The sequence below is a fragment of the Pecten maximus genome, chromosome 5 (assembly GCF_902652985.1).
Source record: "Pecten maximus chromosome 5, xPecMax1.1, whole genome shotgun sequence".
In the NCBI taxonomy this organism is placed as follows: Eukaryota; Metazoa; Mollusca; class Bivalvia; order Pectinida; family Pectinidae; genus Pecten; species Pecten maximus.
This window is the reverse complement of record NC_047019.1, coordinates 26196318-26220808: the sequence shown is the minus strand read 5'-3', so window position 1 is coordinate 26220808 and position 24491 is coordinate 26196318. Positions and strand designations below refer to the sequence as shown.

Sequence of the window (24491 nt, the reverse complement as noted above, 5' to 3'; positions counted from 1 at the left end):
GCTACTGCTGTTATGGTTGTGTTCTTGGGCTTTACTGTAATTGCTCTAGATGGCATCATAATAAAAAGACATGTTGCTTTCCACAAAACTGTACTTACTAGTATGAAATGTGTATGAATGTAATTGTGGAATGAATAGTCACATGTAGATAAATCTCTTCTATAAAGAATTTTTGCATGTTAACGTTATTGTCTTCTATTTTCTCTGTCCTGGCTGGACAGTCGAACATTGCAGCAAGATTTCTAGGCACTGATCATGACTGAAAGTCAGCTCTGAAAAGAAATGTACATTTAATGATTATTTTGTTATTAAACTGATAGGAAGAATCAGAGTAAGGAAGAATCGGAGTAAAAACTATTATGACCTTCAGAAAGTTAAAAGTTTTGGTTTTGGATGTTTAAGTCACAATGATTGTAGTGTATTTTTCACGGGCATGAATTGTTTTATCATACCACATTTACTTCAATATAATGTGATTCTGCTGTATACTTTTTTTGAAAAATTCTTTTGAGGAAATTTTTCCTATTGTTATTTACCAAGAAGGAGATTACATGCAATGTACATATTTGAGGCTCTCTCTATATATATGTATTAGTTTGGTGAAGGTATGGATTGCTTAGCCTTTTATGTTGTTTTTGTCATAGGTTGTTGACATATATAATCTTTTATTACTGTGGAATAATCAATAAAGTTTTTATTGTTCTAGCCAATGGCGGCCCTGAAGATGGAAGAGAAGAGAGTACAGCTGTAGATATAGAGAAAAGTCCCGAGGTAAACATCTCCTGATGATTAGTCACAAAAAAGTTATTTATTATGCTTCCGTAAAGAATCATATATGCCTTAGTATGTTATTTTGTAAACTGAATTTAGGTTTTGATAATTTATATATCAGAGCCATTTTTTTCGCTTATCCTGGTTGACTGCGATTGTCGATGGGCAGTAAGACAATTTGTAATACAAAAATCAAATCTTTAAAATCATTCAGGTTTCATGAAGCTTGATTTTTACTTAGATTATATTGATTTAACGAAGAAAAAAAATAACGAAAACAATTGTTTGGTTTGTATGTTGTAAATTTCAGAAAGATGTAGTGGAATTTGGATTTTTATATCGACACCCAACAAAGGGAGGTGATATTTAACCTTTCAGCAATTACATCTAGGATTTGAAATAACAGGTTGTCTTAAGAGATGTTTTCTTTAAAAAATAAAAACAAAACAATATATAAGATGCACATGTTGCCATATCTTGTTCATGTTCACGTGTTGTGATAGTTGATTATTCAGAAATGATACATAACCCGGCAATAAGTTTGATCAATATTACAACATAGGAATTCCTTCTTCTCCCACAATTTGAAGTAACTGACATGCAAAACAGAAATTGTTAGCATGTATAACATTACAAATAATGATATGGATCGAAGTAAACAATATAGAGAATGATATTATAAGTAAGCAGCTAGGCTTAATATAGAGTGGTAAGGAGATATGGGGCTTTAAATATCGTGGTTACATTCTGATGGGGAATACATTTTGGAAAATGTAAATCTTACATCTTCATCTGTCTTATGATATAATAAACTAAAAAATATCTTTCCAAATTAATTCAAAACTTTTATTAACAAAAGCACACTTTTGAATTTTCTAACTGCTTGATTTTAAATATTGGTTCTTTTTTAATTCTTTATCATAGGAAAGACAACTTGTAAGTTTTACTGAAGAGATTTTTTTTAACATTTAGAATTCTTGCTTCCTAATAAAAAAGGCACATGCTATATCCCATACTAACCCAACCAAACTGAGATATTATCATCTGTTTTGATATAGTACTAATAATAAGGGTTTTCAGAAGCTACTTCTGTCTGCATGGTTGTGTGAAAAAGAGTGTGACTTTGGATTATACATCAATCAAAAATATGTCATTAGAAATAAAAAATAATAATTTTTGTAATAATTTAAAATAAAAAAGAATTAATTAGAATAAAAATAGATTGATATTCATTTCATTATGAAAACAATATGTAGAAATTTTGTGATACAAAATTTGCAAGTCATTTTTGATAATTCAGTCATATAGAATTACTTTATATCGGTCAGTGGTAACCAGTATATTATAAAATGTTATGCTCTGATGTATATTGTAGTATATATGTCATAGTTTCTGGAGTAGGAATTCTATGACTTACTGGTACTTAATTGGGTTTTGCTCCTTTATTTGCTATCAATAGGAGGGTGAAGGTGTGGAGGAGGTAGGTGGTCACGCCTTGTGCTTCTTCTGTGTTGTGATTGTTCACTGTGTGTAAACTGTTACACACACATTCGAGTAGCTCTCAATATATAGATATACTACACTTTATAAACTGTTATACAAATCTGGATATATATATTTATATTTCCCTATAAACAATCATATATATTATATACTGCGGATTAAGTATATTAATACACAGTGTGAAAACTGTTACACATAGATTTGGATAGCTCTTTCTTTTAACTAAACTTCATGTATATATACTTTATACTGTCAATCTTATATATTAGACATTGTAATCCCAAAAAGTATTGTTATTAATGTTTCATATGCTATTGCTGTCACACTACTTTAACCAACCTTGAATCATGCTGTCATAGTTTCCAGCAGGTACAGGTATATTTTGGGGTTAATTCAAAATCAAAATCTTATGACTGAGAAACTTTTGTAATACTTTACAATCATGTCTCTTCAATTTCATTACCCTAACCCATGTATAAGTATTTAAAATCTTTGATTGATTTAACAGCCTTAAACAGCTACTAGGTTTATAAAATGTTGTTATAAACTTGTTTAGCCTTTTGTCTAGATCAAACAGTAAAGATACAGATGACAGTATGACTGTGTGCATACACAGGCCCAGTGGGACTTTTGTCCTGAAATAGTTTTTCCATGTCAACTATAGTCATAATTCAGTGCTTAACTGTTGGCATTAAAATTAACTTACAGAAAAAACATATATTTTGAACAGTAATTATAAATCTACACTTTCAATACAGCTTGTTACATTAGTTTGTAGACATCCTTTTGTATGAATAATAGTTCTCTTGGATATGTTTATTTCTACTATGGTTCCTTTCTAATACTGAATTAAAATTACAAACTATTGCCTCCACGTCTCCCATTGATTCTCTAGGTGAATTTGCAGTGTAGTGATATACAGTGTCAACAGGTCTATCTCACTGTTGTCAGATTTCAGGAAGTTCTGCATTGGGCGGTAAATCAATACTCTTCTGGCTCCTGAATATTTCTGTGTAGAGACCCAGTCTCACTAGTTACTACAAAATGTTAAGTACCATTTACTGGACAGCATCTATAGGACAGACTCGCTGTCTTTCATGGGATTTTGTATTTCCCTATTGGGGATATTTTTAGGCAGCTTTACATTTGCATTCTCTGTCCATAAGTCTGCCTGACTATCGTTAAAGTCATTTTGTCTAAGTGAGTCTTATTTAATGTTTGACCTGATATTGACAATATATTACCCAATTTGAGTACTTCTTTGTGATGGCAGATGATGTTGCATATTGAAATGGGTCTTGTGTCACATGTTATACAGAGTTGTGGCCCTTCATTAAAGTTCTGAACAACCCAATTTGTTGTTTCCTCAAGACATGTAACCTTTAACCTTAATTAGTTACCCGAGTGCACATGATTAGTGGAAACCCCTGAAGATAATCATGTAATTTTGTATGAACACATTGTATTGAGTTGACATCATGTATGTTATGATTATCATGAACTGATCAATTGAAATTCTCAGTGATAATAATAGGGAATATTTGTTCATAAAGATTGAGTTTTAGATGCAACACTTCCATAAAAATGAATTGATTCACAGTCACAAAGGAGACAGACTGTTATTCAGAGCCAGATTCATGGCAATCCTTGGCCATAAAAAGGTATAGAACCAGCAAATATAACCTTATAGCCTTAGCAACATGATACCTATATGATTCCTTGTTTCAAAATATGACTACAATAAATCCCTAGCAACAGTATATATGATCCCTGGTATCAATAAATGACTACAATATTAAATTTGATAATAAATCCCTAGCAACAGGATATATGATCCCTGGTAACAAAAACCTGGCATCATTGATTCCTATTAATTTCATTCTCCCTATCAATATAAGTGGCATCTACCAACATATCACATAGCAGAGAAATACACACAGGCTTACATACTATTGGGAACAAACTCAACCAGGGGCAATAAATTATTTGTTAAAATTCACTGATGGGAAAACTTTTTTACCACAAATTGATACTTCATTGCTGCAGATATAAGATAATCTGATGATAGTTTTTCCCTGTGGACTGATAATTTCCTGAAAAAAGGTCTGTGGTATTATGAAAGGCAGATGTAGTTCATTTTGAATCTCATTTAGTATTTGTAGTTTTGGATTTGTTTTGTATAAAATTCTAAGCTAAAATTTCAGTTATGCTTTAAATAGATTTTTCTGTTTGTATTAGGACTTTTCCTACCTATATTTTTGTTTTATTTGTAAACACAATTTTAGCTGGCTGCTCATGATCAAGGAGAAAGTCTGAGAGTAATACAATTTCTCAAGAAAAACTATCGTGAATTGCCTTTTATTTCATGTTTTATCCTGTCTCGTTTACTAGATTTACCAGGTAGATCTTGGATCTAAGATTCTGTGAAGTACTACAACTGCCATTAATTTGCATGGAGCCATTTTCTATGCCCACAAGGTTGCTAATTATGAGCTGTGCAGACATTTGTCCAAAGATTCTTGTTATGGCATGGAGTGTTTACATGTTTTTGGGGCAGTTTGGCTTATTTAACAGAACATGTGATGTGTTATATGCCTATCTTAATTTATCTGATTTGGTATAAAAGCTCATAATCTGTAGAAGTTTGAAGCTGATCTTGATTAAGGATATTAATAAACCAATGTTAGACAACAAAGTGTAGCACAGAAATTAATACACCAATGTCAATGTAAGTGATATTTCCAATTATACCCCTATTGGAACAAAATTGGAGGTATCTGGTATATGCAGTGTTCACTTTGTTGATGTTCAAAATTAGATCAAACATTAAAATGAAAGTAAAAAACCCGTTGCTATTTAAAGCATGACCGTAATTATTGTGGAAATAAATTAAACCTACTTAAGTGTAATGGTAAATGTTGTACACATTTAAAGCAGGCAGACACCTCACTGGGAAGGGAGGATATATCTAAGGAGGAGGCAAAATTGCTGCTTGAGCAACAGAAGGTGAAAGTGAAAGTAGATCAAATCTATTTATAGCATCATCTCAATGTTGTTAAAATATATGTTGATGGACAGTGAAATGAACATGGTGTTTGTACATTTGTAGATAGTAGTAGAACCTGTCTTATCATATACAGATATTTGATCAAATTTCTTTTCAAAAGTTTTGATACCCAATTGGTAGTGTGTTTGTCTTGATAAAACCATTCTGCATGTTTATAGAAGTGTTTTTGTTAAATGTTGTTAATTATAAGTGTAACCAGTGTGTGGTTTATGAATATCAGTATTTAAGATATTGTTGTGATTAAATTTCCAAAAAGTTTATTTATAAACAGAAATAATAAATAACAATACAGGAAAATAGAAAAAGAAACATGATGATCAGAAAATTAGAATAACTATCAAATTAAGATAATTACATTTATCATCTCTCATGAAATCTTCTCTAATTTCATATTTTGCCATATTAAACAGAACTACATGACATGCAGAAAAAACATTCATATTATTAAATTCCTTTGTTTAATTATATTTACATTAATTAACTGGTCTTAACTTGTCATAATATGTGTACCATGAAATCAAAATAGGTTATAAATATCTGAAAATTTAAAAAAATGAAACTGAAGAAAATTAATGAAATCATGTAATGATATAAAAAGTAAAAACATGTTGAAAACATTTTTTTCTGTAAAGTATGACTAAGACAGGGTTCTACATGGCTTGCTTATTGTCCCAAATAACTACCTGCATGCTGAGAACACAGCTCCATGTTGACTTTGTTTTTACAAGCTGTGGAGCTAATGGTGTTTTTGTGTGTGCTGAATATGTAAATGATAAAATTATATAATTTAACATGCATGTATGAGCAGTCAGCACAGCCCCATTGCCGCATTGTGACAGTGATATTTGTTATTGTAGACAGATTTATGGCTTGAATATGAATCCCAGATGTTGTATTGTCTGTATTTATTACTTTTTGTTTTTTGTGGTTACCTTCATTGGTTATTGTGACATTCTCTTGTTAAAATTTCTTTTTTAAACCATAAGATTATACAAACTAATTATATCACCTTGCAATAGTGATAAACACTTCTTAAATTTGCTTTCAATGGTTTACTTTTGTCTTCACTAGCTCCATCTTATTAGAATGTGTCGTAAATGCCATATGTTTGCATGTTTGATATTTCTCTGACCCTTTGTCATAGGCATTACAGAGTTATGGCCCTTTGTTTACGTGTGTTTGGGATTTGGTTTTATATTATTTAATTTTCTATCAGCAACTAAGGTCATTTAAGGACAGCTTGTATTATAATATACAACTTGATTTGGCCAAGTATTGGCGTCCTAAAATAAAGCCACTCTGCGTCTTAAATGAAGAGATATGTCCATTTTTTATTTTTCTTACATGTAAAGTAAAAAAATATTTTTGCAGATAGTGTTATACCAAACATTATAAACATAATTCAATATTGACAGAACTATTGCCCTTTCTTTAGGGGACATGCAGTTCCTTTATTGTTAGACATTACTAGGATCAGTACCATTGACACAACGCCTGCTCATCTGAACTCCAGCTCTCATCCTTTCTGAGTTGTTGATGAATATCATCCTTTACCATTGCTGCCTTTGTATAATACATTTGTATCTGATTCTTATTAACATTCTTTAATGAACAAGTATTTACACTGAAAGGAAATTACCTGGTTTATTATTGAAAAGATGTTATAGACCTGGTTTATTATTGAAAAGATGTTATAGAATGCAATGATGGTGTTATTGAAAGATAGGGAACCACTCTGTCGTCTATGAAAATTTCAAATGTTATTACATATATTATTACATTCTATAACATCTTTTTATTTCTCATAAACTGGGCAATTTCTAATTGTGTTTCTTTTTTCTTTTGGTATTTCTATATCTAATGAGTTCAGATAATTTTTATCAGTAATCACCTTTAAGTAAAATGTTGTATACTTTATATCCATGTTTCATTTCATTGTTTTGCCTTACTTGTGGCTTTACGTCTGTTGTCTATCAAATCCAGTTTAATGCATATATATACATGTAAAACAAATTACAATGTGTATTCTGAAGCTATAATCCTACTGAACAGCCAAGGTATATGTTTGTATGTTTATAATAGTCTCAAACAGGATGTCAGTAGACATTCTACTTCCCCAGCTTCTCTGTATAGTGTTGATAAATAGGTATCATTAATTAAGTTTTAATACATTTGTATCAAAGTATTAGAAAATTTACTAAAGTAGCAAAGTAGAATTTTATATAGAGGCCAAACGTACCAAATATGGAGGAAGATGAAGGGTTAAAAAGGGAGATCTGTAATGCTATAGAAGATGGATTTAACTTCAGTTCAGTCATAGACAACAGTTCAATAACAGATGAAGGCATCGACAAAGAGTCAAATACTGAAGACAGAGATAGTGACAATGTAGAGACTAAGGATGTAAAGTTGTCAGGATTGATATCGGAGAAGGATCTCACAAATCTGAGAGTGGATCCCCATGAAGACATTTTGACAGCTGATCAGTTAGAAACACATGGAGATCCTAGTAGTGAGAGTAGACAGGAACTGCTGACAAGCTCGCAGGTAGAGGTGGATAATCGTCGCCGATGATAATGTATTTAATCCAGCAATAAGCCAATGTCTGGTAATAAGCCCACTCATGTCTGCCGAGTTCAGTAAGAAGTTAAAAAATCCTGATTCAGATTTCCCTGCATTAAGTGCACTGTTAACCATGTAAAGAGTTTGTGTTAACTTTGTTGCTGGATCGATTGACTGGTAATATTAGAGGATAAATTTCAATAACATGTGAAAACAAGTTTATTTCCTGATTGTGAGGCTCTCGCCGTTGACCTCTGAATTCTCTCTTCAAAAACCCAGTCTCTTGGACTCGATTGGCTTGAATTTCTTTTTAGCTCTTATGATTTTAAAACCTTTATTATTTTAAACTTATATTGTTACAGATATTATCAATACATTCAAGCTCTTGTTCGTAGAATGTATTCAAGGATTGGCTTGAATTTCTTTTTAGCTCTTATGATTTTAAAACCTTTATTATTTTAAACTTATATTGTTACAGATATTATCAATACATTCAAGCTCTTGTTCGTAGAATGTATTCAAGGATTTTTATTTTTTAAAAAGAGGGTGAAAAATGCACTCAGTTTAAAAATTTTGAAATTACTTTATTTTTATTAGTTTTCTGTTATTAGTACTTTCAGACGAATCATCACAAGATTTTGTTATGTTAAGTTTGCACCTATATATCTTATTTACGGCTTGAACAAGCATGAAGCATAAGCAACAAAGGGAACCCATATCTATATCTTCTTGTTACATGTACTAATGTCTGTATCCAAGGCTCAGGATGATTAAGTTTGCATGATTCATACAGCATAACTATTTAACATGAACTTTAATGTTGGCCAGTAAAAACCTGAAGTTTATATGTTGTGCTTTAGGCAAGCTCTGAAAGACCTAATAAACTGTAAATGTAGGATGTAAATGTAATGTACGTATGTACCTAACGCCAAAGTTTGTCAGCACTCAGCGGCTTCATTCCTTAAGGGATTTTGATCAAACTTCACACAATGATAAAGGACCATAATATCTCAGACAAGTTTAAGGTTCAGGGATTTTGGGTCAAGATCAAGGTCACTATAACTATTTTTAGTGGGGGCTGGAAGTGGGACATGTGTTGCTTTAGCAATACCCAGTATGCTTGTTAACTATTAAAATTATCTGTTTTTGATGAATTTCTAAAGGCAAGCAAGTTGTTAAAAGTTGAGCTTGATTAATTCAGACAGATTATTTCAATAAAATAATGATGAGGTTGAAGTATTCATGAAAACTTTCCTTTATTTAAAAGTCAAGGTTAGGGCCACTGAAGTTTTTTAATATTTTTTTTTGCAAGGTTCTGCAGTATGTGTCCACATAAGAACCCAAATTAATATGCATGCTAATTACAACATTTAAATGTTAACACAGATTTGCTGTACTTATAGTGTAAATACATGGAATGAAATGCATGAAAAACATTGGTTGTGTGTCTTCTATTTTCAGCAGGTTTTTTTCCTCAATGAGGCTTTATCAATATTAATACTCTATTGTTTTAGTCATATGGAAATTAATCAAATAATGCTTTAGTAGGTATTAAATCAAATTTTGTAACTTGATTAATTTTTCTGTGTTTTGCTTTGACCTGCTCATTAAAAACAATCTTCTAATTCCCTTCTTTATAACAGATTAACAGACACTGCCCATGCATCCTCTACCTGCTTAAAATCAGAAATATTAAGAATGTACGTTTTTCCTCAAGATCATGTAAAGTTTGTTTTCTCACCTTACAGATTGCTAATGAGGATGCCACACTGTTTTTCCGAGATGGCAAGAGAAAGATAGATTATGTACTGGCCTATGAACCAGGCTCAGCCTCGGAGCATGAAGAAAAGAAAAGGGAACGTAGGAAAAATTTTGAAGATAATTTGCGAAAGGAAGGTCTAGAACTGGAATATGAAGGAAAAGAGGTACCAAAATTTCTTTAAAAACTGAATTGGAAAATGTTCCTGTAGATATATAGTGTATTTTCTCTTACACTTTGTGTGTTCATTGTTACTTTCATATTTCATGTATTATACATAGAGGTTGTGTTCTGTAATGATATTCAAAATAACACTACAATGACATAAGGATAATTTGCAGTGTTATGTTTCAGTGACTGATCAACTATTCAAATGGGAACCATCTTTTCAGGAAGTAGAAACAATAATATTAAATGTCTAATGTATGATCCTTTCATTGTCGAAAAGTTTATCTGACTTATGTCAATGACTGCTGTTTTTTAGTTTGATTTTCTAAAACATTCAGCTTTCTTAAAATATCAAATTACCTGGTATATTCAAGTAAGCATGCAAATTTTTGTAAATCAATGGAAAGTATTAGCTTTTCTTGCATTAGATATGATACAAGTGTTTAGCCTTATATAAAACTATGAAGCTATTTGAATTCAATTCCAGAAGTCGTCCAAGGTATAGTGTCTGTATGTCCATCACTATGGCCAATATGGATGGCATTTTGTCTCCTTGCTTTTACTGTACAATGCTGTATATATTTTGTATTGTTGACCTGGCTTCGTTGTGTAAATAGCCTCATTTGTAATAAACAGCACTTTTTGAGTTAAAGAAGTATGAAGTGGTAAAAAAAAGGCAGATTAAAAAAAATATATCCATAACAGAACATTATGTTTTACCAAACTTTTTTTTATATATCTATACATATACATGTAATATATACATGTATATTGGAATAGTCAATGATCTTTAAAAAGTTTAAATCAAACAAAATAATGGAGAGTTTTAAAAACCATATATAGTTAAGGCTGATTGAATTTACTTTCTCTAAGTTCAGATTACAATTAGGAAAATCAACAGGATATTTACTTTCTCTTAGTTCAGATTACAATTAGGAAAATCATCAGGATTTTGGCATTGTTTGTAAATAAACATATATACAGCTTATGGGTGTGGATTGGGCAATTACTGAAAAGCAATGCTGGGAGTTTCTATTCGTTTTGTTTTGGAAGACACCATCCCATGCCTACATGGTCAATATCACTAAGGCCAAACCCTTCACCAACCAGAAATCCTTGTTTTATTGTAGGGAGCACATTACTAAATAGTACTCAGAAATAAGTTGAGAAATTTTCAGGCTAAACTCTTATGTGTTTTACCAAATTTTATAACTTATAATAGCAGGCTTTTAATGCTGTTATCCTGATGAACATTTGAACGTACTGTATGGTAATGTACAGAATATCCCACAAATGTTTAAAATTCAGTTCGGAAAGAGATGTATATATATTGTTTGTAGATTATAGATATAATCTGTAATTAAAAAACTTATACTTTGTAAAAAAAGGAAAAGAAAAGCCAAGCTGATAATGCTACAATTCAAATTTAGATAAAACATTTCAGCTGAGTGATGCCATTTAGTGATGTGCAACCCCATTGTTCCTTATCCTTTTGTTAGAATTATCCCCCTTTTCAGTGTGTTATCTCCCTTGATTTAACCCCCTTATCACAGTGAGTTATCTCTCTTATCACAGTGTGTTATCTCCCTTGATTTAACCCCCTTATCACAGTGAGTTATCTCCCTTGAATGATAATTCACAAATCAACAAAATTGTAACTGTTTACAGATTAAACTTGTTTTCGTTTGTTTAACTTATACATGTTAGGTCCCTGAATCATAAAATCACATGTCTAAATAACAAGCATACAAAATGTTGATGGGAAGAATGACCCAAGTTACTTATTTGACTATTATATATGTGGCTGGTGGCTGGTAGCTGGCAGCATGGGGTTAACATATTTATTGTAATTAATGCCAATGGGGTTTTACTTTTAACGATTACAAGAAAAATAAATCATGAACTAGGGAATTGGTTATACTTGTATATACACAGGAACAATGCATTGATGAGAAAAAGAAGTTAAAGCTGTTAAACTGTGCAGGAATTCAGAATGTGCTATTTATAGATGATTAACTCCATGGAAACTGTGTTTACTTCTATGAATTGTTGCTTGGATTTGCCTTCGGATCAGATACCCTAATGAGTCAACTTAGTATTAATGTGGAGTAGTCAGATTTTCTGCCATGGGTTTATGTTAAGTATATTTGAAAAGTATATTCTGCTCCAAGTGTCTTTGAAAGTGAATGTGAAATTAGGATGAAGAGAAAAGAAATTTAGATCATGGCAGTAATAGCAGTGAATAGGTTGAAATAATGACTTGCTGTCAGTGACAAAAGAAAATAGTTGTCAAGTTATGCTTTGTGTTGTTTGGTTGTGACCAGATAACTGTTTTTAGTTGGAATACATAGGCAATAAGAATGACAGGGGCAAAGGCAAATTCTATAAAGTACATTGATATGCTATTAGGTCTAGCTGTTTAGCAGTGCAATTTTTGTAACATAAATTTAGGGAAAACCTCTTTAATATTACCTTAGTTTCAGTTAAATTCAGGATATTCAATATTAACAAGAATATTGTAAGTTCCCAAACATGGGCCTTTGTGTAGAATGTGTCTCTCCCTGTTCTCTATCCTACTTACTTGGTTTGATATTGATCCCAAATGTCAGGAAGACTTTCTGGTGATAAGAGACTGAAATTGTTGTTTGTTTCTGTTCATACTAATCAATAACTTTTGAAATAACAGCATGATGAAATTGAATTAATAGAAATAATTGAACTTTTATCCAATTCAGGATCTGAAAGTCTCCTGCTTTGAATGCACTATGAACATTTATATTGACTTTAAATTAAAAAAACTACTCCGGATAACATTTCCATTTCCTCGAACTAACAGTGATATTTTTTTGATATTGATTTTTTTTTTCTGATCTGAAAACAATTATATCATACTTACATAGCTAACAGGCAGAACTTTACACTAAGATATAGTAATCTCTCAACCTATTGTTTATATTTTATGAATTGAAAAAAAAAATACTATAAAAATTATATAAAATATATGCTGATGTTTTATTACTCTGGCCCTGATTTCAATATTGATCCCTAAAAATTAAATGTAAAGTATAAAGAAACTTATGGATGGATTTATCCTATGATAACTAAAAAGTTACAGCTTATAAAAGCAAGATTGTGAAACAATTCTGAGGATACATTTATAATGGTAAGACATTCCTCATGATGTATAACATATAATATCAGTGTCCACTATAGAGGAGTTGTATATGACAGTCTGGCTCAAGGATCGTGAAAGTTTTAAAGGGACATCACGGTAAACCAATTTTTATTTTGTATTTTTTCATATTATTGGGTATATCTTTAAAAAAAATATCCTTATGAACAATAACCATTCGAATTTGATGATATATGTATATAAAAAACATCAATTAATAATTATAAAAAGGTTATCACAATTCGTTGATCAATAGTCTGAATATGCAAATTTTGTGACATATACGATAACACGCATGCGCACAACACACTAAAACACCTGAAAACAAAAATGGCTTCCAATGTGAATCGACTGCGGTTGAAAACAATAACAGCTTCCGCAATGAAGAGAATAATTGGAAAATGGGTCAAACACAATCCTAGAATTAAACTGGGGAAGCAGTACAATACAGTTCAAACATGAAAACAGCAGTAATACGGACGCTGCTCGTATTCTGCTTGATTGCTGGATAGTAGGTCATGTCAATCTCGGTAATATTTACACAAACTCGGTAATATTTATACAGTCTGTACCAGTACATCGCTACTGTCACTATACTATACGTACAGTGTTTACACTTATTTACACATAAATATATGTGCCGGAATATATACAGAACGTGTTATTTAACATTTAAACCACTGTATAATATCGTTGTCCAACTAATCCAATTCGCCTTGTAAACTATCGTGTGTTTGTGTTGCCTCGATTTCAAAACAGTTACGTGATGATTTAAAAATAATTTCCGCGCTAAATTTAGAGGGGGATTCCCAACTAAATCAAGTGGTCAAGCTGGACATGAGGATCGACTGTGAACATTGGGACAGCACAGAAACATAACTGGAAAGGAACAAAACACGTACATTCATTGAAAATTACAACGTTTTTACCGTGATGTCCCTTTAAGTTTTGTCTCAGCCAATCACAGGAAAATAACAGTATGAAAAGTGAAGTTACATGAATGAATAAGCCAAAACCATAGTTATTTCCTGGTTCTAGAGACTACATGGGCTGTAATTCATTTTTGCAAATCATCATAAGCCAAATATTATTGTAATTGTTTGAAACCTCTCCGGTAAAAATGAAGTCCTCTTCAGTTAAGGTCCTCATAATCAGATTTAACTGTAATTATTTTGTATACATTTCTTATCCAATTATCATGAAAATTAATATTCAAAACCTACTTTGTGCAAGATTTGTTAGTTCACTAAAGAAACTGAACTAAGTAGGCATTTACAAACCTTCTATCTCTTCTACAAATATATGTATAGGTTATTGAGAGGTGAAAATCAAGTACATTTTCATTTTAGAATATTTCTTGTAAAGATGAAAGAAATTGAGTAATTATGGCAAGAGGCTGTACAATACCCTCATATCCATGAAGTCACTATTACTTCAAATATCATTTTGATGTCTTTGCTGTAACAGAAAGACTAGGAACTGGAAGTATGAAGTACAGTGCATTCCACTTAATCGGGTAACGCTTAATCGGGTATTTCGTTTAATTGGGTAAAATTTCAAAAACCAAAACCATTTTCTCTTAAATCATGTTAAAAAAATTCGTTTAATTGGGTTGGAAAAGTCGTATTTTTCGGTTATTCGAATAGAACAATCGGGACAAAAAATAGAAATGCTCCGATTTTCACGAAAGTCATCGCGTATTTCTTTAAGTTTTAGACATTTATCAACAAATAGTTTAATTTTGATGGTTCAAATGTCAAAAAACAGTTAAATATTACCTTAAACGGTAATGTTATGTCGGAGTTTTGTCATGTTCAGAACTGTTGTTGTTGATTCTGCCTCGTGTGGTTTTTCCCCAACAGGAAGTCGACTAAGAATTGTGGGTAAAATTAAATGTTATTTTTAGAGTCAGCAGCAGGCAAAACGTAATGGGGTTTTAAAAGCATAATTAAGCGACTAGACAATTAAACTTTTACGTCTGGGATGTAAAATCTTCGAAGCAAAAACCAAAACAATAGGTTTTTACCTGGGTCTGATATTGCTACAGATCGATTGATATCACCGCTTACTGTATGTGGCGAATCCAAAGTGAGGGGTTCGCCACGGGGAAATGTGACGACACCGATACACAGGTGAGTTAAAAATCAGTAGCGAGCAGTAAAAGGACAGACGCCCGACGTTAGCTCATAATTCCTATTCAGGTTAGGATTAGAACTGGTTAATAAAAAACATTACATTGGATTTCGTGTTGTTTTATCAGTGACTGCCAGTGTCAAGTTCGTATAAATTTATACCACAGGAAGCAACCTAAATAAACTTGGTTTCTCCGATCTCTGTGCTTTGGTAATTGGAAATAATATGGAATATTTTAAACTTCAAAGCGAACATAAGAATGTCTCTATGATAAACATAAATGATTTTAGATGTAATTGTCGGCGAGTCCTTAGATCGTATGTCAAATTAGGAACACACGGATGAAACAGGGATGTATGACCCCCCGATTTGAGGTGCTACGATTGTACTGTGCCGCGAATAAGAAAATCATTAAGGTTTTGTTATTTTAATACACACATTTTTATACAATTAGTAATAGTAATCTGACAATTTGACATCAGTAAAAGCACAAACAAAAACACCGTTTATTAACAATAATAACGCAAATATTTTCATCCAAAATCGACCCAAGTCTGACTACCATTACGGACCAAATCCAAGATGGCGACGTGCATTTCGGCTTATCGGGTAAGTCGGTTAATCGGGTAAAAAGTCCCCGCAAATAGGCAACCCGATTAAGCGGAATGCACTGTATACCAATATTTGTCTCTCCTATAACAGAAAACATTGACGATTAGATACTGCACCACATGAAATTACTAGAACTATTGACCAGAGGTGTAGTAAAACCAACATATGATACAAAAAGTTACTTGTGCTGTTTTTGTCTTATCCATTGTCACATTGCAAATTATATAAGCTGTATCCAATGAAAGGATGCTACGACTGACCAGTTAAATATATAGGACAGAGTCCAGAGATGGGGCATGATGTTAAGTGTATACTGTAAAAACAGTCCTTGTGATTGACCACCAATTTCGTTTTACAGGCATCCAGAAGTGGAAAGACCTGTTTTGTGAAGATCCACGCTCCTTGGGATGTCATGACCAAATATGCTGAACTTACTAACCTCAAGATGCCCTTAGCGGTCAGTATGGGTCATCATGCAGAATATGTTGACCAGTGTTGAAAATATATCTACTGGCATAGCTTTCAATAGCTTCTGTTTGGTTATCATCTTATAATAAGCTGATACCCTCTACTTTGTATGAAAGTTGATGTGTTGGCCCCCAGGGGCAATTACAGGATGAATATAGTAATATACAAATAGTTCAATAAATATCTAATCAGATTTATTAGCTCACCTGCATTGATCTTCTGTCCTTCGCCAACTATTGTCCTTTAAATATCTTCATTTTCAATGGCTGAAAGGCTTTGAATCATTAAGGAAGTGAATAACAGGGAAGTAATGCAGGCCCATTGGACCTGTTATATTATTAAAGTATAGTCATCTGGCTGTTTTTATTAACAGGAAAACGACTTGGAGTTGGAGCTTGAATCTTACATGGAATACTGCTGGAACATGTTCCCATCTGTCTTTGAACTTGATGAGGATATCGTCAAACCAGAGCCGAATTACTTTACAGCTCCATTTAACAGAGAGAGACAAGATCAGTAAGTAATTCGGGTACTGTAAGTTATCAACAATAACTATATGGGGATTTTTTTTTTTACAGATTTTGAAATTTTAAACCTAATTGTCTACACCAGATTAATTACCTGAAATTTGGATTTTTCATCTTAACTATTAAAACATTATTGCATATTGTCCAGTATATAAAAAGTAATCAATGAATTTTAAATATTTTGTTTTGTAGTGAACGATGTTCACTTATAAAGTATTCTTGCCAGATGTGGAATTCATGTGGAAAAATGAAAAAAAAAAATTCATGAGATTTTGAATCCAGTTAAATTACAGTTAATTAATGTTGGTGAAGTTGTGTGGTATAATGGTTTTCATTTTATATGGAAGTTGGGATTTTATTTTTGTATCTGAAAGTAGAGATTTATATCCATAAAAAGTAGGTTAGTTGTTCTATCTATTGATCATTGAATTGCTTAGCTGTGTCAACAAGATTATTGTTTATTTAATACATTAAATTAACGTTAAAAGTGAACATGAGCATTTCAATTATAAGAATACTTTGCAGTACGACGTAGTCATTAATTGATCGATGTCTCCTTTTATACAATTTTAAACTCTGGTGTCCTGGAAGGTTGATATCACAATTTTAACAACAGTTGATGCCAGTAGTAATTTCGAAGACTTTTTTCCCCAAATAAATCTTACATATACTGTGTAACATTTGGAATAAACATATAGACTAACTATATAGATTATTGATAACGATATTCCTGAAACTACAGTGATATTTTCATTTTCACTCATAGTCTAGTACTATTACATATGTAAGGTGTTGTGCACTTGGTGGTTTGTAACTTTTAATATTTGTTTATTTTGTTGAACTGTCTAATAACTTGCACTATCATCACCTACTTCAGAGATTTTATTGTTGGTTAACACAATTTCAGTTTGGAGATATTCCAATTTTTTCTTCACCGCAGAAAATGTATAATGCTTATTCGTCTTTATCCTGTTTGTAAAAATGTTGATGATAGAACTGCTTTAAATTGCCCTTTAATATTAAGATGTACATCACCTTCCAAATTTCCCCTGATTGATTTTGTTATATAGTTCATAGACTTTTTCTGTAGTTTGTAAACTCAATGAATTTTATTATTTTTCCCCTTTTTAAGTCCACCTATAAGACTATGACTTCAGTAGTCTCCAGAGAGATCATACTTTAGAACAGAAAAACATTTTCTAAATTGTGGGGCTCAGAAAAAACATTTTAGAATTGTGGATTTTAGGGCTCCTGTCCTTCTTCAGTCCAGCTTATGTTGTTTAGAATTTAAAAAACAAACAAGGGAGTCAATCTTGATTTCCCCAACTTTTTCATTCAGTTTTTTTAAATGATTTCTTTAACTATCAGATTTCTTAAGACCTTTAAGAAGATTGAAGCTGTCGATCACGATGACCCAGCGTTGGTATTTTTGTTTGCATGATAAGTTTATGTTTCAGAAATTGTTTTAAAGCTTTGATCCTGTGTTCTGTTTTGTTGTCACATGTTCCTCCTTAACGAATGATGTTTTACAAATTGGCTGCCATAGATCTTGCTCCTCATTTTAATCTTAGAAGTGTTCATAGTATTTAAACAGACTTTGTTTAAATCTGTGCATGTTGAATATTTGTACCTAAGATTATAAAAAAAATCACTTTCAAATAAGAACAGAATGTAGCATTTCCCCCTAGAAATATATTATGTAATACATTTATTTTAAAGCCAGAATCAGAATTTTTAAGTGATATCTCGTAAAGTGTGCAGACTTTTCAAATTTCCAGTTTTTATTTTATAAAATGAGAGAATATATTGCATGATGGTGCACATTGAGAAAAGATAATATGATGCTTTATTACATGCACTTGCAGTACTGCTGGCTGTCTGCACGACATAAAAATTGGCATTTGCATGGCTTTCAGTGGTCAGTATCATGCTATCAACATGCCATTGTTCTGGAGAAGTTGTTCAGTTCTGAACCCCTTAAGACAAGCTGAAGATAGAAAATATTTAATGCATGTGCAAGGAATTTTCAAATTTCAATTGCAGGGATTATATTTTCATTAAAATATTAGACCAGAAATAAAGGCTCATCTCCATTGTTTGGTAATTCTGCCAGGAAGGTCAACAAGAACTTGTGATTTTAACCAAACATTAGTACCTCATAAAAAAATTATTTCCTTAAATTTTTTATAATTTTTATTTTGTTATATAACAAGGTATGGTAATGTACAGAATGGAAAGACAAAAATTAACATAAATGAACGACATATTTCATGAAAATGTGAGCAGATCCATGTTGTGTTATTATTTTAAGTGTGAATAAAAGGTTCAAGGAATGTAAGACAGATCTCAATTCAAATCTAAATGTTTACAAATTTTGATGTATCAGAATTTGATTGGATCTGTATGATATATAACATCATGATTTGACTATTTCTAAAAAAAACTTCAAATGATTTTCAGCAATACTTTAAACTTGTATAAAAATGACAAGATTTTCATTATCCTGGAATCTTATGTCACTTAACATTTGTTTTAGAAATATTTTTACACAATATGGATTTGCACAGTCACCTATAAGCAAATTTAATTTTGCAATTTCAAATATTTGGAAAAAAATGAATCCTTTTTATGCCTACCATCATCAGATGGCGAGCTTTTCAAATTGCCCTTCATCCAGATATTTCTCAAAAATTTGTCAGCCATTTTGTTTTCCTGATCGGTCTCGAAATTAAGTGAGCACAACTTAGGACCAGGAAGAACTATTGGTTTATTTATTAGAATTTACCTTACCTTGTCTATCGGTTTATTTGTTAAATTCATTTTCAGGTTCATCAATAGTTACTCTGAGAACAAAAAGATTGTTATTAAACAGATCATCACAGTGTAAAAAATCCTTTACATGTTATACAGCAGTTGGTGAAATATTGGTACACTTGTACATAAAGTATGTATATCAGAAACAAATTGATATAACAATATTTCAATTTTGAAGATTAATTAAACTTCTTGATTTGAATATAAGAGAAAAGGTAAATTAAACCATACCAAACAAAAATTTTCAGGTGTGATGGCTTGATTAATGATAATTTTAAATTTCATTTCATTTTATGTGATCTTATTTTTAAAATATATACATTGTATATGTATATAAATAAAATTCTAATATATTTTCAATTTCTTTTTTCCCCACGAATTTCATCAACTCACAATCAATACTACAGAGGCCTGTAAGAAGCTTTGCTTTTTTTTGCATATTGGACGAGAAAATTCCACAGTATATTATATATGCATAGCTCTGCCTGCATATGAGGTGTTGGTGGCAAGTTATTACTAACCCGAGCACAATCTAGTATCATAAAAGAATATCGACCTGGCTGATATTTCAGAAACTTGTGTCACACACTTTCCTGTTGGTGGCAATTCAATTGGATATTCCTATGAAGTGGGAAAAATGTCCATATTTAATCCATTCAAAATTTGTATCATTTATGTTTTCTTCAGTTTTTTTTTTTTTTTTTTACTTTATTGTACGTAAATTGCAAAAGTCATTATCATTACAATGAAGAAATGAGTTTAAAGTATTTTAAACATATTTAGATACACTTTAGATACAATGTGTAATTTACAAGAACTAGACTAAAACAATCAGATAAAGATACATTTAGACACAGAATGATATATTTATATAGTACAGATTGTATCAACCAGCATACAGAATGACTTAGAATGACTTGTTTAAAAGCATATTGTCAGATATACATTGATGTTATATTGAGAATGACATTGAGCAATTGACAATGCTTGCTCCTTGACATGTATGATTTACATAACGCAGAAGTGTCAAGTTACTTGCTTTTTGAAAAATGGAAAATGCCATTCTTAGATTAAGATTTGTATTTGTAAGAACTATAATGGCCTCCAGCTGGTTAGTGTCCTGTTTGCTTCAAGTGTGAACACTTTTAATTAATATTTCTTTTATTTTAGTCATCAAACTGTGGCAGCATAGTCATTCTTCTGTAAAGCACATTTCAGTTTGTAAAAGGAAACTAAAACTTTTCTCCTTACTTTAGACTGGCGATAATGAACCAGCTTTACTCTGCTTTAGTCAAGGAATAAAGATATTTCTGCAATTCTGTACCTAAACTAGAACCCCTTTTATAGGCAATCATTTCTTTTTATGCTATTTTCATTGGATCTTTTTCCCCCATTAGATGATAGTTTAGAATAAACAGAACCAAAGGAAAACTCTTACTTTTAATCTGTCTATAAGGTTCTCAAAGTTACGCAGAAATCTTTAAACATGTGTGAGTTTAACTATCTTAAGGAATATTGAAGAAATTAGACATTGGTATCATATAGTTTTTAAACAATCCATTAATTGAGTTAATTTATTTTATTTCAATAAAATGATAATACTATTTTCCAGAATTAGTTTGCATATGTTGTATCATTCATTGCATAAAGTATGCAGTAGAGGGTTGTATAGTAGGTCAACGTTTACCAAGAAATGTTGGTGATGCTGCCTGAAAAGTAGGTCATGCTGCCTGAAAAGTAGGTCATGCTGTCTGCAAAGTAGGTCATGCATGATGAATGCTATTTTAAAATCCTTATTAAGGAATCATGCAAAATATTGTAGTCTATATATATATATGTATTATACCAGCATTATTTGGTTTTAACTATGCTGAGCTAGGGAGGGGAATTAATAGTTTTAAAAAGGGGAGGTAATAAGGGATTTAAGCTTGATTTATGAAAATAACCTTTTTTGATGTCATTTGCTATGTCAACAATCAGCATAGAGCTCTATATCGTTTTACTGTGATGCCACAAAGGAAACAAATGCCATTTTGAATGTTGGAGGAAAAGTCCCGAGGAAACCAACGTGCCTTCATTAGTGAAAACAACCAATGCATCAAACATTATCCCCTGTCATGATAGTAAACTGTTAAGGCATCACAGCTAAAGAGGCACCCAAAAGATCATATTCCAAAAGGGACTTTGTCTGATAGCGGTGTTCAAGAAAGGATGGTCTGATTAATGAATATCGCTTACAAGGGCCATTTTCTTTTTTGCTGTCCAAACGGTTAGACTACTTGGCCTTGGACCGGTGTTGTTCATTTATGAAATAAAGACGGACCTGGTGATTTTATACTGTTTTCAGACAAGCCTTGACAAAGACTTCCAAGGCCTGTATTAACATTAGAAGGTCTGTCAAGATATATATGTTTGAAATATTATATTTAAAAACTGACGAACCGGTTTGTCCACATAAACGAACAGGCCCCTAATGTGAAGGGCTGACTGGTTTTCAGGAAAGGGAGATAACGAGTTTTAAGTTATATTGGAATGATTCATATAAAAATCTTTCCTGCATGTGATATAGCTGTCAATAAAGGCGGCTGAGTTTATCACAGGACATGGGCTATATAATGTGGCTGGGGATGACAATATGACAGTTTCATCACATGGTTTATTAAGAATGGGACGTAATGAAATAAATAGTGGGTTTGTTACTGAACTTTGATTTATTCTGGATAAAATTAAACACTATTTCCAGAATTTAAAACAGTTGCTTTTGGGGAAATCAACATTTAAAGATTTGAAATAGATTCTGACCCCTTTTGGGTTTTTTTTTTTTTTTTTCTAAATTTGCATCTGAAGCATCTTGCATGAGAAGAATATGGTTGATATTGTTATAAACTATACAATATCCTCGTCCCTGTTACCTTTAACTCCCTCCCAAATCCCTGAGAACTAATGATACTGTATCTTGTTTTGTTGGATACAGAATGATGGATCTGTAAGTTTTAATGTATTACCAGTGATAAGCAGGCTTTCCTCATGTGGTCTTGTGAGCTGAAATTGATCAACGCAATTAAAACTGCTCAAATTAAAGTGTCAGTGATAATGGCTTAGAATTTATGAAAATATTGGTTTAAATGTATTTTTGGAAACAATTAAATTGTCCAAAATTGTCATAAATTATCTTGCTGTTGCACTTTTACGATTACAATGTTGTCAATGACAGAGCTATTCCAATTTTCTGTTTCATTTGCTGTTTTATCAGATTTTACTAAAAGAGAAGGCTTTATTTGGCAACAAAATGCAGAAAAATATGATCATACACTACAAATGAAGAAGCATAACAATTCAATATTTCTTTAGAATCACTGAATGACTTAACAGATGGAAAGCCTGTATGATATTAATGTTACAAATCTAATATCATTTACATTTTCAATACCGGTACATAATTGGGATTTCACTGGATAATCTTTGAAGATATACACTTTTATATTATGATACCTATATTAGGGTTTTGTACAACTTATACAAGTGGCTGGTATGATATGCATTGTTCTGTTAGTGATATCAGTTACATGGTATGCATCTAATTATGTTTTGTGATTTTGTTTCCATGGCAATTTAAGGTTACTATTCCTTCACATTGATACCTTATTTGTTGTCTTCTTGGGAGATTTTCTATTTTCTGCTTAATTTCTCGAATCTGCTTTCATATCTATCTCAGAACAACAAAAATTATTTGGAAATATTGAATTTTAAGTTTATATATCTGATTTGTTGGTGGAATGTACAAGCAGAGAAACATTGTCTTGTAATTTATTCTATTTGTTATAAATCATATTAGAGACAGTTTTTGTGTTAAAGTAATTGAAGGGGGAGGATCTAAAGCATATTTGATTCTCCAGTATTAATACAAAGAGACTATGTGAGAATTAATTTGATCAAATATCATTAAATTGAATAGTTTTAGAATTAATGGGTAGAAATATTTCATATGCAGCCAATATGATACCGTTAAGTAGAAAAGAAAAAATAATAATATTTAAAAAAAAAATGAAAGACTTTTGGTTTTCAAATCTTATCAGAAGATTATTTCAAACATATTTCAGTTGTTGATTTTTCAGTATATAAATTTGTAGATTTTAGAAATGTTCTGTACAAAAATTTGAGAATCCATGTCCTTCATTGTTGAATAATATAAAATGCTGAGAGTTTGAAATACCTTATAGTAGCTAAGGGATAAATATGGACCATTTCTGTAGAGGACCATAATTAGCTCATTGTTGTGTAAATATCATTATGTCATATTCCGACAAAATAGGCCACCATATATAAAGTCATTTCACAGCACAAAAAAGTTAAGCCAGACATCTTTTTAAACTTGCTAGAGACCAAGGATCTTCATCATAGTCTGTGGAGCTAGAATATGATAAAATATGTATTGAATGAAAAAAATGGAAAAGAAAAATGAATGATGCTTGAATTCATTTATTCATGATTTTTAAAAGGCTAGTCTTTAACATGAAAGTAGATTGGCAAGTGCGTAATTTAAATTGGTAAAGCTGAAAGTTCAATTAATTGATAACCTATAGATTTACAAACTTTGATAATTCAAAGATATAAGGTTTCCATTAATTTTAAGGGTATTGTTCAGTATTGACTGAAAGTTCTTAAAGCATTAAGGATAGATTTATAGCCTACAGATTGTTATGTGTTGTATCAGTCAAGCCCTCCATCAAATACTAGGGTTTCTACCCTGCCTTATTCTATGTAGATAATTATATAAATTATTAGATTCATACAATAAGTGTGTTTAATTGTGAAATATTGCCAAAAATTTGTGGCATTAAATGTAAAACTTAATTGTAGGTAAGCTTGGAAATATCATTCAATAATCTTTAAATATGCATGCTCTCGAAAGTTATTATAGTATTATAAGTATGT

General features: G+C 31.4%; 1 protein-coding gene across 13 annotated transcripts in view; it reads left to right on the top strand.

Moving 5' to 3' along the window:
* LOC117327678 (anoctamin-4-like) overlaps window positions 1-24491 on the top strand; it is an 85286-nt gene that overhangs the window by 32803 nt on the left and 27992 nt on the right. For 2 of the 13 annotated variants that reach the window (XM_033884765.1, XM_033884772.1), the window contains 8 exons: window positions 707-771; window positions 2231-2251; window positions 5209-5280; window positions 9652-9828; window positions 10318-10329; window positions 16106-16204; window positions 16589-16731; window positions 18111-18161. In XM_033884765.1, coding sequence (XP_033740656.1) covers window positions 707-771; window positions 2231-2251; window positions 5209-5280; window positions 9652-9828; window positions 10318-10329; window positions 16106-16204; window positions 16589-16731; window positions 18111-18161 — 640 coding nt within the window. Of the gene's footprint in view, window positions 1-706; window positions 772-1695; window positions 1708-2230; window positions 2252-5208; window positions 5281-9651; window positions 9829-10317; window positions 10330-16105; window positions 16205-16588; window positions 16732-18110; window positions 18162-19963; window positions 19970-24491 lie in introns of all 13 variants that reach the window. The other 11 variants (XM_033884771.1, XM_033884776.1, XM_033884773.1 and 8 more) reach the window with 8 other exon arrangements.